The sequence below is a fragment of the Mya arenaria genome, chromosome 8 (genome assembly GCF_026914265.1).
Source record: "Mya arenaria isolate MELC-2E11 chromosome 8, ASM2691426v1".
NCBI classification, from domain to species: domain Eukaryota; kingdom Metazoa; phylum Mollusca; class Bivalvia; order Myida; family Myidae; genus Mya; species Mya arenaria.
Genome location: NC_069129.1, coordinates 50822071 through 50837298, shown reverse-complemented (window position 1 = coordinate 50837298; position 15228 = coordinate 50822071). Strand labels below are relative to the sequence as shown.

The following is a 15228-nucleotide window of genomic DNA, read 5'->3' as shown; positions in this document are numbered from 1 at the left end:
AAAGCATTAATATACCATCTCCGACCATTGGCTTCTTTTTATATATATATAGGTTTCGAAGCTGCATGGTTCGTGATTTCAAAAACATGTTGAACATGCTGGATCTACTTGATCTACTTTATTGTTTACATTTTCGTCGCTTTGTTTGTACACCTAACACCTGATTTGGTCAGTTTCTCAAAAACTCTGTGGTTACGTTCAATTAATTCTATTTGTCTTATAACCTATTTTTTGTATACGTTTTTTACACTTTAGTGCACATGTAAAACGTTCCTTCACGTATGGTGTTGGAGGTCGTGAAGCACTATAAATTAGTGTTATTCGCGTCCAAATTGATCAATTGCCTATATAAGACATAGGGAATTTATTTCGTAGTCTGTGGCCTATAATTATGCTGTTTTCCCACTCCACAAACCAAATGCCGATAAAATGTCCTGAAATCTGCCTATCCCGAATGGCCTAGCACCAAGTACGTGCATTGTGCCCCGTGCCGTTCAGTGCGTAATAGCCTGCCTGGATGTCCCCAGTGTCACTTGTTTACTTGATGTCAGCAATGCTCTCTTTACGGACACTTCCAATAAACAATTTAGTCATTACCCGCGTCAACGTGATTTCCAGGATGCCACTTATCTCATTTGTTGCATATTTCTGAGAAATGCCACAATGATGGTAGTCTAATAGAGCTTTACATGGTAAATCAAAGACCAATTATTTACTTGTGAGCTTTGGTTAGTTTATTGGGACTTGGCTGAACTCGCTCGACACATTCAGACGAAATGGATATTTGCAGTATCTTGTTTGGTAAAGTTTATTTTGTTTTATAAATAACGTTTCAGTTTGCTTTTAAATCATTAAATCTACGATCTAATATTCTATACATTTTTAGTGACCAAGTCGTCATACATGTAAAAATAATTTTTATACAGCAAAACATTAATATATTCCGCAATCGATAATGTTTTTTTACAAATATATATCCAATAGATATTAAGGAAAAACAACAAACTAATGAATGAAAAATGAGAATAAAAAATCAAATAAATAAAAAAATACTGATAAGTGTTACCGTGTCGACGGGTAAGCATCAAAGGGTGTCGAACAGCTTTGCACTAACGCTTCATTTAAAACGCGACACATCAATTGAACCGAGGATCGGTAACAACGATAGTTTCAATATACAGAATATTTTACATTAGCAAAGATGATGATGAACTTGAGATTCCGGCACACTTTTTATCTTTAAGTTTTTAAATCCGATCACAAACAGAGTCGCAGATGTTTAAGCGTACTCGCGACTTCTTAAGTGCCAAATTGAAATGGAAGCTAACCGCCACCACAGAAATACCTTTATTGAAAGGATGAATGTGCGAAAGAATAATGTTGTGATTCTTTTTTAATAAATGCAATAAAAGCGTGTAATGCAGTAACGTTTCATACGCAAATTGAACACAAATTTTAACCTACATTTTCAACATCTCGTTCAGGCAGTTGTTATAACTTTTAATACGCCTGGTTATGTCATGGGGGAGTGTTGTTTCTAAGTGAAATAAGAAAAACCAACTCCGTTGTCAAAACTTGACCATATTTAGGCTCCAGTGGCCATTGTGATTGGTTGCCAAAATGAATATGTAAGGTATTTACAACATCGTAGCGCTTGAAAAGGGAGAGTGTCTGTCGAACATGACCTATCTCTCAAGTGAGAACAAGTCCTTGTTTAAAACAGTTGGCAGTCTGTGCCGCTTAAAGAGTGCCGCCTTCATTTTTTACCAGAGCTTGATTAGGTAGTTAGTTTCCTCAAACACTTCGACAAATCTGTTTCCAAACTTGTGTTTTGACAGTGCTCCACCAGGCGGCGGTTTTGTGAAAAGGTTTGTCGAAGTGTTTGGCCACCTGTCTTAAGCAGCCACTTCGACCTTTTTCCTACGGTGGCCACCAAATACAGGTTTGACTGTATCGCCTTCCGATGTAGCATTTATGACGCAATATATCACGTGGTATACACACACAGGTGATAAACTTCCACGGGATTTCAACATCTACCATTCTTCAAACAGTTTTAGGCTCCCTTGTCAGCATGGTTGGTGGTCAGGCGGAGTGTGAAAGGTACAGCACTATAGCTCTGGAGGAGGTAAAGTGTCGGCCGTACGTAAAATACTTCAACATGGTCGTACCCTGGTTCTTCGGTCACGACGAGGCACTCACCAACGAGGAGCTATTGAATGAGGTCAAGGATAAATGCACGTAAGTTCACATCACGTTTAAGCTCTGACCAAGCTGGTATTTTATTACGCAGCATTTGTCTGCCCTATAAATTTGTGTAATATAATACATAGATATAGTTATCATTAAGTAAGTATATGGAGTTTCTTTTTATCATAATTTTGCCATTCAGACGCTGTTTTTAAAGCTGCACTCTCACAGAGTTTCCGTTTTGACTACTTTTATTACTTTTTGTCTTGGAATGAGCCAGTTATTGCGTCAGTCTCAGCAAACCAGTGATATAAGGCTGCTGACAAAAGATAAGATCGCAGATTTTAAGATTTTCGTTCGAAAATTGATGTTTTATGGCTTAAAGCTTTACTAAGGGTTTGAGAAAAATGCATAAAACATTAAATCTTAAACTTAAATATGAAAATCTGCGATCTGATTTTTTGTCAGCAGTCTTATATCACTAGTTTCCATGCATGTTCGCATTAACTGGCTCGTTCCGAGACAAAAAAAATAAAATAAAAAGTTGTCGAAACGTTCAATCTGTGAGAGAGTGCGGCTTTAAGTCATACAAATACGTTTCCTTGTAAAAAAAAACAACGCCCTTACCTAGTATTTGTCGACTATGTTGGAATGCATGTACAAAGTCACGAGAAACCATTTAATCGTATAAGGTATAGAGTAATTACGTGTGTATGCAGGAACCAAATTCAGAGTTACCGATGGTGCGTGTCGAAGCTGTCCGAGCAGTGTCCCCTCCAGACCGCGGTTCTTCACCGAGTGACCGAGGAGAATGTGAATTTCTACTGCCAGGGCACAGACGCAGCTGCTTGGATAAGGCAATGTGAGTGTATGCGAGTATGGTATAAACAGTCGAAACTCGCTATGTCGAACTCTGTTATGTCGATGTTCTGGTTATGTTGACTTTTTTACGAATGTGTTGGGTTAAGTAAGACATGTTTTGTATTTCAGTTATGTCGATTTTTTGTTATCACAAAATATTTCCCGAAATCCCAACGACTTCAACATAACGAGTTTGACTGTTGTTTCGGTTCGAATGAGGAACTTTTACTCTATTCAGTCACGGTCGTGAAAATGTGTTTTCTCAGAGCCATAAGAAAATCGCTGATATAGTTAACAATTTTCCCGAAATCCAGATTTAAGCGACCCGTTCTTGTACGAATGGGTATGTATGAAGCAGGCGATGTCGGTTTCAACTCAGTGTGCGGTGGAGGTGAATACGCCCGACCCACTTGCCGCCAACTGGGACCTCGAGACCGGAATTTCCGCCCTCCAGAAGTAAGTCTCTCGCGCCAGTGTTTGAGTATACTTGTTTCAATTATTTATTTTTAAATCGACTGTGAATTAATTCATACTGAAAGGATTCAAAGTTAAGTAAAGCTTTCACTAAAGTCACGGTTGATCATAATCGTATATCCCTCTCAGTGACGTTATCCATAGATTTACTCGGAACTACTCGGCTATTTTCCATCGAAAATAAACAAGAAGATCGCGCAATTGGAGCTCCTCGGCCATTTTTATCGTTTTCGAAGAAAATGGCCGAGGAGGTTCAAATGGTAGATCGCGTAGTAATTTCAATGACTTAACCCTTGTGAATCGTAATCATTTATGCAATGCAACACTTCACTGGCAATCAATTTCAACTTAGATATACAAAATACACGTTAAAGCACTTCAATTAATAATCGATTATTTAAATTTTTGCGAGCTACCTCTACTGATGTACCGGATAACTTCCGAGGTTATTTTCGTTGGAAAATGGCTGAGGATTTAATTTCGATGGAAAATGGCTGAGGAGTTCCGAATGTCTAAGAAACTGACCCGCAATTGATGACATTGTTCACAACACCTCGAAGTAGTATACTTGGAATCTCATAGGAACGCAGACAAATTGTTTGGGTGCATGAGGCGGAAGTTGGCAGAGGAACACCGGGCATCCAGCACGTGCACAGCTTCCCCTACGGATCAGCTGTTCTACTTTTGGGTCCACTGGTCTTTCAACTCAGTCCTAGGCTTTCACATCTCGCCACAGGCCAGACAGGCGTTCGACGTCAACGATTTCACGGTGAGAATTCTGGATCATATATTTCTTTCCGTTTATTGTAGAAGTAAATCGAGGGGTGAAAGCGAAGAGGTTCTATCTGCTTCTTTATTTAATGTCACTTAGAACCTTTTCACTTTCACAACGATTAATGCACTCGCTTTTCACCAATGCGTTCGGGGTTCGACTTCCGGACTTGGTGAGTTTAATTTGTAGTCACAATGCTGGACAAGTGGGGTTTCACCGGGTTCTTCACCCCCCCCCCCCCTCCCCCGCACACACTACACACTTCCGAGTAATATCGAGTCAACGGGAGTGTTCAGTTTTATGTTGTAATAACTTGTCTCATAATGGTTGTAAAATAAGTAGTTTAAAAATGATATTCATCTATAAAGCTCGAATGGAAAGACTGATGATCGGCTCTTTTGCCCATGTTCTTTAAAGAGACCAGAACGGGTGTCTTTGCTTAGATGTCCTTGTTGACCAGGACTCGAAACCACGACCTCTTGGTTGGTAGGGGTACCATTTATTACCACACCGCTCTATGCAGCATTTTGTATAGACAATAGACCACTAAATAAAGTTCCAATACCAGTTATTTAAAATTGGCAATAAACGTCACGATTTAAAAGAAGGTACTCAGTTCATGATGACCCCAAACGGCTTCCATAGTTTTTAACAAAACAACAGCAACAAAATCCATGATTTTCATATTTTATCACTCGAAACGACACCATTCTACTCTAACATTCAGCTTCAAAACCTACAAAGTTGGAAAGTAGCCAATGAGCTGATATGGAATATACATTCTTTGATTCACTGCCATGTGTTAAAGGCACTGTACACCAGATTGGCACCAAAAAATGTTTTTTTGCTGTAACGAATCTCAGGACAATTATCTTATAGAATGTGCTACGATTTGATATCATTATTGTAAAAAAGTACCAAAATGTAAAAAAACCCAATTGTGTCGGAGACCGGGTTCGAGCCCGTGTCGACCGCTCACTCTAATTTGGTGACATAATTAAGCTTTACACCTACCTCGGTAATATCACGTGATAACACTGACTAGCCAATCACGCATAAGGAATGAATTCTACCAGGTAGACATACCCAGTATTTTTTTAATGGTAAAATAAGAAATACCTGCTAAACTTAAATAATTTATGTTGTACTTCAGTTAGCAAGTTTCAATGCATTGTACACATCGATGCCAAGTTTATGTCAGTTTTCAACAATTTTCTTTTTTTTCGCTATTTTATCATACGGAGTACAGCCCCTTTAATAAAAAGAAGAAGAAAGATGTAACGTGTAACAGACAGAAGTCACTTCCGAATTGTGGTTTGCCCTATACAGCGTTATCAGATACATGTGTATGTCGTCATATATCGCATAACAACCATGAAATAAATATCTGACGGAAATAAAAACGATCGTTTAAGTGATAAGATGGAAAATTTGCGAAAAAGGGTCTTATGGGCCTATTTTCTGTGCCTTGGGCTATATTCAATATCCACCTTATAGTTAGATTGAACTTAATTTTTAAATTAGAATCCTAGTGTTTTGATTGGACTGTAAAAGTAACAAATGGGATGAATGGAATCACTGAGGCATGTCTTAGAAAAAAGATAAGAATTATATCGAAAAATACCCATGGTTAAATAAATGTCAAAAATGCTCGATTTTGCGTTTCTGCAATCTAGACCTATAAGTGAACTATTAAAATAGTCAGAATATCGTTACTGTCTTTGTCTTTTCAGAGAAAATCCACCGAGGAGCGTTTGGTGCAGTTCCTTCGCAGCATGGGCAAACCGAAATAGCAAAGAATTTCCCTTCGGCCGAAGACAGTCACCTTGGGACCGAATTTCAATGACACAAACATTGTATAATCGAAGAACAGTTATAAGTGATGCCTTATTTTGTGTTTATGCATGTTTATATGAATGTACTTTAATTTTTTATGATATAGTTGATAAAAGAAAAAAAACATGACTTAAATTGATTCCGGCAGATTCATTCAGAAAACTTTGCATTCATTTTCATACATGTATTTTTAATGTGAAACGTGCATAATGCAGTTACCATGGTCACGGTCACTGTTTGTCCATTCGATATAACTGCGTAACGTACACGTCTTACAGATAATAATAGTATTATTGTACAAGAAAATTCTCTAATATCACGCCTTGACATATTCGTGAAACCTGAGCCACTGTGCCGAAGTTTGGGGAATACTACCATTGTCAGATGATATCAGGAAGTTGGGCGCTCAGGGAATCTTGTCCGTGACAGAATTTTGAAGACTTTATACTTTCCTGTAATGAGTTTGTCAATACAAAAATTCATAACAATGCTCCAGGCAATGGATTTAAATTGACTTTGGTCGAGAGAGCCAACGCTAACGGTTTTGGTCGGCGCACAACCGTCGAAGCCCCCTCAACACACACACCCACATCCCACAGGCCATTCCCTCTAAAACCTTATATTTCAGACGAGTTCATTGTACAAAATAACTGTATATGTACTAAAATACGCTATTTAATCCCCGGACCCCCACCACCTCACATCATGTTTTATCAGATATATGAACAGCAAATTGGATGCCTGCTGACCTCTTACTATTATATTACGATATCATGTGAAAGGACTTAATGCGCCGACATATAATCCATAAAAATGTACCGAACATAAGAGTATAAATAGGATTTTCCCCGAGTTCAGTTAAAATGCAGAATTAAAATATACAATACATGTACATCACCAAGCATCAAAAGTTAACGCCATATCAAATGACTAGCTTTGTTGAGAGTCAAATACCTAACTTGATTATATATAGAAAAACCCAAACAACTTCGGTATATGAAGGGATGGACATTACACTATGAAATAAAATTTCTTTAACATCAATTCCTTGACCCGCCTCTGGCCAATTTATACAGGATTGCATCAGTGCTAGGTCGCCTACAAGGACTCGGGAGTTCTAGCGGATATAGGGTTTAAGGACTCAAATGAACCATTTCGTGCCAGAAATTGTTTTGAGTTTTATTGGGAGAGTAAACTCAAATCCAAATGCAAACATTTTATGCCATATACATACATTTCGGTTCTGAGGGAGGGGTGCGCGTCAAAAGGTTGCGCCCCTTAGTTGACCTGAACGTCAATTCACGGACTCGCAACTGCGGAGGACCTGAACGCCAGGTTCCAGCTGTGCATCAATACTCATAATACGTTACAAAATGCAATTCTTAAACGATATAAAAGATCAGTCGTGATTTTATATCAAAATTAATAGTTTAGGTATTTTACTAAATCACATATTACACATGCACCTTGTTTTACATCCGTATGCATGTACGAATACATGTAATGTTATATAGATCTATTTAAAAAGTAAAAAAAAAATACATTTTCTGTTGAATTTAAATATTTGCAACTATAGCCAATGTATGAATTAAAGCGTAGGTGTAATAGGCTTATGATTAAAAAAAATAAAAAAGAGAGTTCTATGACCAAGCCACTTAAAATACAACTTCCCTTGAGTAGCTCTGGCCCCAATTTCTCGAAACTTCTTAAGTCCCTTATAACAGGATTAAGCTAATCTCACTATTTTTTGTTGTTCTATAAAATGTGTTTTATTAGCTTCTTCAAGAAATTTTTGAAATTATGTAGGAATAATTTGTATGATTATCAGAATAAACCATTTTTCATTTATCAAAATCCATTTTTCGTATGTATTTTGGCTAATTGAAATAAGCGACTTAAGCCTGTTAAGCTTAAGAAGTTTCGAGAAATTGGGGCCAGGTTGACCTGCATTAAATACATGTATTAATTTAACATGTATATAGAAGCGACGACTGTCTTATTTTTAAAAAAATGGACCTATATGTGCTCTGCTTCGGAAGGCGATATGAATAGTATTGTTAGGGGGCAGGTAACACTCGACTAGATAATGACAACTCTACTCTTACCTTTCTATTTTCATTAGGTTCATTTATTACTCTTCAAAGATGGCAGCCCCCATGGTCACATTTTTTTTCACTATTTATTTTTTAAAAACAGTTTCAATTATTGCATTTTTTCAATATTTCTTACTCCAAACATCCATTTAATATGTCAACACTCGTATACATCTATGAACTCTCAATAAAGATGATACTGGACAGGAAGATGAATATGTTGTTTTTATCTTTTGTTCATTTGATGGTTTTACTGTTCAATTCGTGTATTATGATTTAAGTCATTGTAAATTTTCAGCTTTTACCTTTAGGAAACATCATTTTAGCCAATAAGACACATGTTTCACTTCTTTATAAAAATTATTTAAGTTATTATTAGCTTCCTAAGCCCCGCAATAAGTGTTAGTTTATTTACCAGTAATACAAACTAGATGCGAAATGACACAAATTGAATTATTTAATCCTTTTTTAATTATTGATTAATCCAATTAATTAGTAGGTTTGTCTGTCTGATCGATCATTGATTAATAATGAAAAGCCAGCCAGTTGCCAATCACTACAAGTCACTGAAAATCATGTTGTCATGTTTTTGTTATTAAACTACCTTATGAAACAGTTCTTTTATTAGTGTATCATTCAAACTTGTCTCGATGGGTACACCCCTCTGCTCCCATCCAGTACTTTATATTGAGGCCAAAAAAATGTAAGAGCCTTATAGGTTGATGACTCACTCAAGTATATAGTGGTATGAATTAAAGAGCTCCAAAAATTGAAAAAAAAGCAACCATTTCCTGAAAAGATCCATATTCTAAAGAGCAAAATATAGGTTGATGCAAAAAGAGATTGATGCAATATTATGTTTAACTTACTTGACTTTAATGAACAGAACAAAACATATGATTAATGTACAGTTATATTTTTTTTGTAATTAATGCGTAGCAGTAAAATTCCCCAGTTAAAAAAGCCACAATATATCACTAATATTTAATCTGTACACAAATCATATGCTTTTTTCGATATGAAATTGTGAAACATTATTTATTGTGTTATTAATTATGTAAAAAAATGAATGTATATTTTTTTCAGATGCTTCCATCAAAAAGCTTCTGGATAATATTAGTCTTAGGCCTGGGCTTAAGGCTCGGCCTACTGCTATATGGCGAATGGCAGGACAGAAATATGGCCGTCAAGTTCACGGACATTGACTACCATGTTTTCACTGATGCCGCGAGGTTCGTTTATCAGGTAAAACACTTCTAAGATTGTTAATTTTCAGAACTAGGGAATGAAAAAAACAACACTGTATGTACTTTTGATTCTATAAATTTTGGGGTTTAGGTTAAGAGTTATAGAAGGGTGCTGCACCCTGCTGAGTTTTGGTAGCTCCCCTCTGTCCTCATGGATACGAGCATGTGCACCCTTATTAGAATTGAATGCTTGAGATGATCAGATATTTCCTTTGTTTTGTTTAAAAGCTTATTATCAATATGTACAACCTTATATATCCGGAGTTCAAACCTAAAACTACTTCAATAAGCCACATTTCTAACATTCTTTTGTAAAACTCATAGTATTGAACATTGGCCTTTGAAAGTGCCAAATTGAGGCTCATTCAATGTGCTTAAAAAGTGCCCTTTCTGACCTAGCTCCCTCCCATTTTCAAATCCTGGCTGGAGCATTGCATATCATAATTTAAGTAAGGTTATTTATTCATCTGTCTCTTTCATGATCATTGCAGAACAAGTCTCCATACCAGAGAGCAACATATCGCTACACACCTCTCCTAGCCTGGCTACTACAGCCCAACATCAGCGTGAATCCAGCATTCGGGAAACTGGCCTTTATAATACTAGACATATTCACTGGATTCTTGATATATGCCATTACTTCAAGCAATGGGGTGTCAGCAAAACTGTCAACATTCTGTTCAGCTCTGTGGCTCCTGAACCCCTTACCTATGACTGTTTCAAGCCGAGGAAATGCTGAATCTATTATGTCAGCTCTTGTGTTACTGACTTTGAAACTTTTGCAGGACAGTAAACCCTTCTACTCAGGAACAGTCTTCGCGCTGGCAGTTCATTTCAAGATATACCCTGTGGTGTATGCCTTGCCCATATACTTGTTCCTAGGGGATCGCAGTATAAGCCTGTCAAATGTTGGATGGAAAGAAAGGCTGAAATATTTGTTACCAAATATGAATAGATTGTGCTTCATATGTACAGCTGGGCTGGTTTTAGCAAGTTTAACTTGGATGTACTTTATATGGTAAGTACCTTGCTGTGTTTAATATTTATTTGATAAGTCATAAAGAAGGCATTTAAACTGATTTTTTTAATAGTTTTATTTTATGGCTTAATACCAATAAGACTTTTTAGGTTACTCATAAAGTTCTGAAAATGAATATCAAATTGATTTGTAGATTGACTTTCACCACTTAATGAAACTATAAGAACTTGTGACAAGTTCATCAATCTATCAGAAAAAAACACAAATGGGCACTAATTGAGTAGAGTTTCAAGAACATAAAGCTTAAGAAAATGGTGAGAAAGGTCTTTCCATTAAAGAGGTTTTGGGTTCGAGCCCAAAATAGGGGATGTTCTCTTGGCCTCTTAAGACAGTGTAGTGGCTCTTTTCTAGGAAACCTACTCGAGAGTGATTTTTATCAGATTTCCGATATCTTCACAATGGAGCTTTACTAAATGTAAATACCCCGGTATAATTATTGCAGGTATGGTTGGGAGTTTTTGGAGCACACATACCTGTACCATGTGACGCGTCAGGACATACGACACAACTTCTCCCCATATTTCTACATGCTGTACCAACAGACAGCCACCCAACAGTCCACACTGCTTGCTCTGCTCTGCTTCATACCACAAGTAGTTATCATATTAGTGCCTACAATGAGGTTTCCTGGTAGTTTTTAGGAGTTTTATCATACATATCTTTGTTGTGTGTTGTTTTTTTTAATGACACATCGATTTTAAATTATATGTTTTGCATGCTATAATGTCATAACATAAAGGCACCGTTTCAGAATGAATTGAGTTCATATTTATATAGTATAAAGAGTTCTTGGGCTACGACATCTACAGCAATGTGATTTGAATGGAGTTGTTGCACTTTCAGTTAATCAATCAACAATGGGACAAACTTATCAATAATTGTATTGTATGATCAATTTTTCATGTTTTTTTCCTGGTTCTAGTGAGATATATCTGAAAACTATAATAGTAGTTTATTTGAACTTGCCAGTATATTTTTAATTAAATATCTTGATCTTACAGTATTTTGTTACCGGCTTGTTGATGAGATGATTAAGTGGCCTCAATATCTTTACACATTTTTGTGATTGAGCCATCTTGGTGATCATATATAGAACACATGGAAATTGCAAATAATTCAGGTAAATTCATTTTCCAGGTTGCCTTAATGCTGGTATTCTCCTTCAAGTACTACAAAGAGCCAGCCCTAGCATTCTTCCTCAACACCTATGCCTTTGTCACTTTCAACAAAGTCTGCACCTCGCAGGTAAGCTGGTAACATAGTTAAATTTAGTACAGTAAGCTATGTGCTAGTGTGAAGAGCCTGGGGATATGAATTTGGTTTGTAGCCACCAAGCCGAACAAGTGGGTTTACTACAGGTACTCTTGTTTCCCCCATAGCACAAGACCTCACCCTCCGGCAACATTATGCCAACCAGAGGGACTAAGCATATTAAGTTAAAATATCTTTCTTCACAATATTTTTACAGTTTAAACTAATGGTAATGCTAGTACCAGGCATATGTTTTTAAAATTTGATCGGTGATTTAGTGCTTTTTCAATTTTGGTGCTATACTTGAAAAATGATACATACATTTGTACCTGACAAATTGGAAAATTGTGTCCGTGCATGGAATGTTTGATTTGGAAAAAAGTTCCAAATAAATTGCAGTAAACTGAAGGTATATGTATAAAAGAAGCCAATTTTATGATCAATTTATTAAATGAATGGCATTTTATTGGTATTTATGAACTGCTTTTTTAAAAAAAGCTTTAAAAGGCACCGTGATCTGATCAAGACGATAAGCCTATTAAGTGATTTATCAAGAAAATGAGTGAAAACATGATTGACAATATTTGTAAAATCAGTTATTTGAACTATTTACTGTCTCCTTGCCAACTTTACATGACTCTTATGTTGTTTTATTATCTTATATTTACAGTATTTCCTGTGGTACCTGTGTCTTCTCCCCCTGGTACTACCCCTGATGGCTAGAATATCTAAACTGAAGGCAGCGGTCACACTGGGGCTCTGGTTTGCCGGACAGGTACATACATACAGAATAGTCGAGAAATATCTCCATATTTATATCTAAATCTTTTTTTCTTGTTATTTTGTACACACAGTATACCACATTAGACCCCTGTTATTTGCAGTCTAAAGAACTCTCCAAAGTTGATAACGGAAGGTAATTTTAAATAAAACTTAAATACTGTGAAATATTACGGCGGCATATGGTAAGCGGATATTCTGTCAGACATTAAGAAATAAGTCTGCTCATCCCTACAGTTTTCTGTTAATAACAGAATAATACATGGGCCCAGGAGCCTCAAACTTAATAGACAGGTTGGTAATAACCAGCAGATAACCCCTATCAATTTTAAGGCATATGGTAAGCGGATATTCTGTCAGACATTAAGAAATAAGTCTGCTCATCCCTACAGTTTCCTGTTAATAACAGGATAATGCATGGGCCCAGGAGCCTCAAACTTAATAGACAGGTTGGTAATAACCAGCAGATAACCCCTATCAATTTTAAGGTTATTCGTTGCGGTGACCTGTGAAAAAATATTTACAATCAATTACTGAAGAACGCCTGGGTCCTGGAACTCAACTGATCTTTTGTTAGCAGTCTCTGGTTTCCAACACAAAAATGGTTCATTCCAAGACAAAAAAATAAAAGTTGTCAAAATGGACAGTCTGTGGGAATGCAGCTTAAAGACTTGCAGCACAAGAAAGTAGCCATTATTTGGCGATTGTAACTGACAAGTCGCAATAGCTGAAACATGTATAACAAATAAAGCCGTATTTTCTTTGTTTAAGACTTTTTTTCCACATCATTCTGTTGTTTTTTTTCAGGGTTTGTGGCTGTTGCCAGCCTACTACTTGGAGTTTGAAGGCTTGAACACCTTTCTGTACATATGGGCAGCAGGACTTGTGTTTCTATTTATAAACTGTTACATCATGTATGTTATCATGGACCATTATCGACCAATCAAAACACAGAGTGACTCATCTGAGGCCAAAGATGGCTACAAGTACACTCAGATTGTGACTCAGACTAGGACCACTACTAAATCTTCAGCAAAGTCTAAAAGGCAACTAAATTCGACAAAAAAGGAGGACAGCAGTGAATCTCATTCAGAAAAAATGCAAAGTGATGGATCGAAGACCATGAACACAACACAAACTAAAGCTGTTTCTCCAAGGAAGAGAACTCCTAAAAAGGTTGAATCTCCAACCTTAAGATACAGTACACGGACTAGGTCCAGTGTTCAATAGATTGTTTAAGTTTAATGGCTTTTTGGTGCAATGAATTTATTTATTTTTACTTGGTGCTTATTGACATCAGTATTGCCCTTTTGAATGGGACTTTTATCATGCTTGATTTTGTAAAAACCAACTTTTCTATTGATTAAATGTTGTGAAATAAAATATGAAAATTTCATGTTGATATATTATTAACTTCATAAATAAGAAAACGCTCTTATCAAGGGACTTAATTGAAACTATGGTAAGATGGTTGTCTGGTAAGCACAGTGGTTAGTGCACTCGCTTCTCACCTAGGGGATCCAGGTTCGATTCCCAGCCGGGGTGCATGTGAGTTTTGTTTGTGGTCACCAAGCTGGACAAGTGGGTGTCCTATGGGTACGCCAGTTTTCCCCACAACACGCGACCACACTCTTGCGTAACATTGTACCAACGATAGTGATTAATATAATATTGTAATAACTTGTTCCACTATCATTGTAAAATAAATAAGTTTAAACTATGGTAAGATCAAAAGTTTTACATGTAAAACATATTCAAATACATTTTAAGCGTGTCTGTTTTTCAAAGAATAAAGAAAAGTCTGGCTATATACTGCCTTGGTATCGTTGGCGCCATCTTGGCAGAAGTGCCATCTTGCAAAAACTTGTCCATCCTCAAAAAATGAAAGATATTTAAGTAAAACTTGGTACACATGTTACCAGACAATAGGCACACATATAGCAAGGCTGATAACTCTGACCTTAATAATTGTTGAGTTATGCCCCTTGGTTATTTGAAGAAGTGTAAAAAATTCACTCGGCCAACATATTCACACATACTGGTGACAATACATGTGTAAACACTCGCATGTGACAACACTCATGTGTAACAAGGCCAATGACTCTTGCTTAACTTTGCTATCATTTTATCTCTCAAGATATTCACACATACTTGTGACAACACTCATGTGTAACAAGGCCCATGACTCTTGCTTACATTTGCCATAATTTTATCTCTCAAGATATTCACACATACTTGTTACAACACTCATGTGTAACAAGACCCATGACTCTTGCTTAACTTGACCATAATTTTATCTCTCAAGATATTCACACATACTTGTGAAAACACTCATGTGTAACAAGACCCATGACTCTTGCTTAACTTGGCCATAATTTTATCTCTCAAGATATTCACATATACTTGTGACAACACTTATGTGTAACAAGACCCATGACTCTTGCTTAACTTTGCCATAATTTTATCTCTCAAGATATTCACACATACTTGTGAAAACACTCATGTGTAACAAGACCCATGACTCTTGCTTAACTTTGCCATAATTTTATCTCTCAAGATATTCACACATACTTGTGACAATACTCACGTGTAACAAGGCCCATGACTCTTGCTTAACTTTGCCATAATTTTATCTCTCAAGATATTCACACATACTTGTGACAATACTCATGTGTAACAAGGCCC

General features: G+C 36.6%; 2 protein-coding genes across 3 annotated transcripts; both read left to right on the top strand.

The window, feature by feature from the left end:
* The first annotated feature begins 678 nt into the window (after positions 1–678).
* LOC128244874 (uncharacterized) lies at positions 679–6262 on the top strand. The gene is made up of 6 exons (XM_052962983.1): positions 679–801; positions 2055–2241; positions 2910–3052; positions 3366–3507; positions 4108–4294; positions 6031–6262. The coding sequence occupies exons 1-6, from the start codon at positions 777–779 to the stop codon at positions 6088–6090; spliced, it is 744 nt and encodes a 247-aa protein (XP_052818943.1). The 5' UTR covers positions 679–776; the 3' UTR covers positions 6091–6262.
* Positions 6263–8266: 2004 nt separating this feature from the next.
* LOC128243422 (GPI mannosyltransferase 1-like) lies at positions 8267–13937 on the top strand. 2 transcript variants are annotated; one of them, XM_052961198.1, is made up of 7 exons: positions 8267–8292; positions 9313–9471; positions 9965–10491; positions 10955–11105; positions 11650–11757; positions 12434–12538; positions 13351–13937. In XM_052961198.1, exons 1-7 carry the CDS (start codon positions 8278–8280, stop codon positions 13771–13773), a joined length of 1488 nt encoding a protein of 495 aa, XP_052817158.1. In that variant the 5' UTR covers positions 8267–8277; the 3' UTR covers positions 13774–13937. The 2 variants fall into 2 exon arrangements, with proteins under 2 accessions (XP_052817158.1, XP_052817157.1); XM_052961197.1 differs by lacking the exon at positions 8267–8292 and having other exon boundaries at positions 8299–9471.
* Positions 13938–15228: the final 1291 nt, after the last annotated feature.